This window comes from Haliaeetus leucocephalus, unplaced genomic scaffold (genome assembly GCF_000737465.1).
Source record: "Haliaeetus leucocephalus isolate CR32 unplaced genomic scaffold, Haliaeetus_leucocephalus-4.0 Scaffold214, whole genome shotgun sequence".
Taxonomy (NCBI): Eukaryota; Metazoa; Chordata; class Aves; order Accipitriformes; family Accipitridae; genus Haliaeetus; species Haliaeetus leucocephalus.
The window spans coordinates 783,673-784,473 of NW_010972650.1; the positions used below are offsets into that span (position 1 = coordinate 783,673).

Consider the following 801-nt stretch of genomic DNA (forward strand, 5'->3'; position numbering starts at 1 on the left):
GGCTCAGGGTGGGGGGGGGTCACACTGGCACATGGGGGGACAACCCGACTCCCTCGCCCTGTGCTGGCAACGATGGCCCTGTTGACGGTGGCGGTGGTCCGGTTGGCGGTGGTGCCGGCACAGGCCCCGGGACAGCTCCCGGACGACGGCATCGGCACGCCGGCCCCACCAGCGCACCCACATACCAGCCCCCGTTGCCGAGAGGTGGGGAAGCCAGGCTGGCGGCTGGGGGCCGGGGTACTAATGGGATTAGGGCTGCCGGGTCAGCGCCGGGCTGGCCCCCACCAGACAAAGCTGCCGGCCCGGCCGGTGGGAACGCGCCGGTGCCGGCTTCGCGGCTCCCAGCCCACCAGAGCACCCCAGTTACCCCCGCTCCAGCTCCCCTGCTCAGGAGGAACCCAGGCAGCCAGCACCGCACCTCGGCTCGGTGTCACCGGCACGGGGTGGGGGGGATGTCCTGGGGGCCAACAGCCCCCCAGCCACCAACCCAGTGGGGACACGGGGATGGGGACAGCAGCGCTGGCCCCAAACAGGACTTAGCCAGTCCCCTGGCCCATGGGGGGGGTGACACCGGGGGGCTGAGCCCCACTCACGCCCATCCTGGCGCTGGCACCGTCCCCACGTCCCGGCTGGGATTAGCGCTAATGGGATTTACCATTTCATCCAATATTCCCCTAAAGATGAGCCTGGGAAGGGGGGCCCCCCCTTCCCCCCCCGCCAGCCCCCCTCGCCCCGCTAAGCTCTTTCTAATTAAAACCAGCCCGGGGCTGTCCATCACCGTCCCCCTCCGCAGGACCCCTG

The 801-nt window shown here is 70.4% G+C and overlaps 1 protein-coding gene across 1 annotated transcript in view; it reads left to right on the plus strand.

Moving 5' to 3' along the window:
• The first annotated feature begins 72 nt into the window (after positions 1-72).
• The window catches only part of CCDC65 (coiled-coil domain containing 65), a 2,252-nt gene continuing 1,523 nt past the window's right edge, over positions 73-801 (plus strand). The window contains exon 1 of the mRNA XM_010566573.1: positions 73-237. Within this exon, the coding sequence (XP_010564875.1) occupies positions 73-237 (165 nt within the window). The remainder of the gene's footprint in view (positions 238-801) is intronic.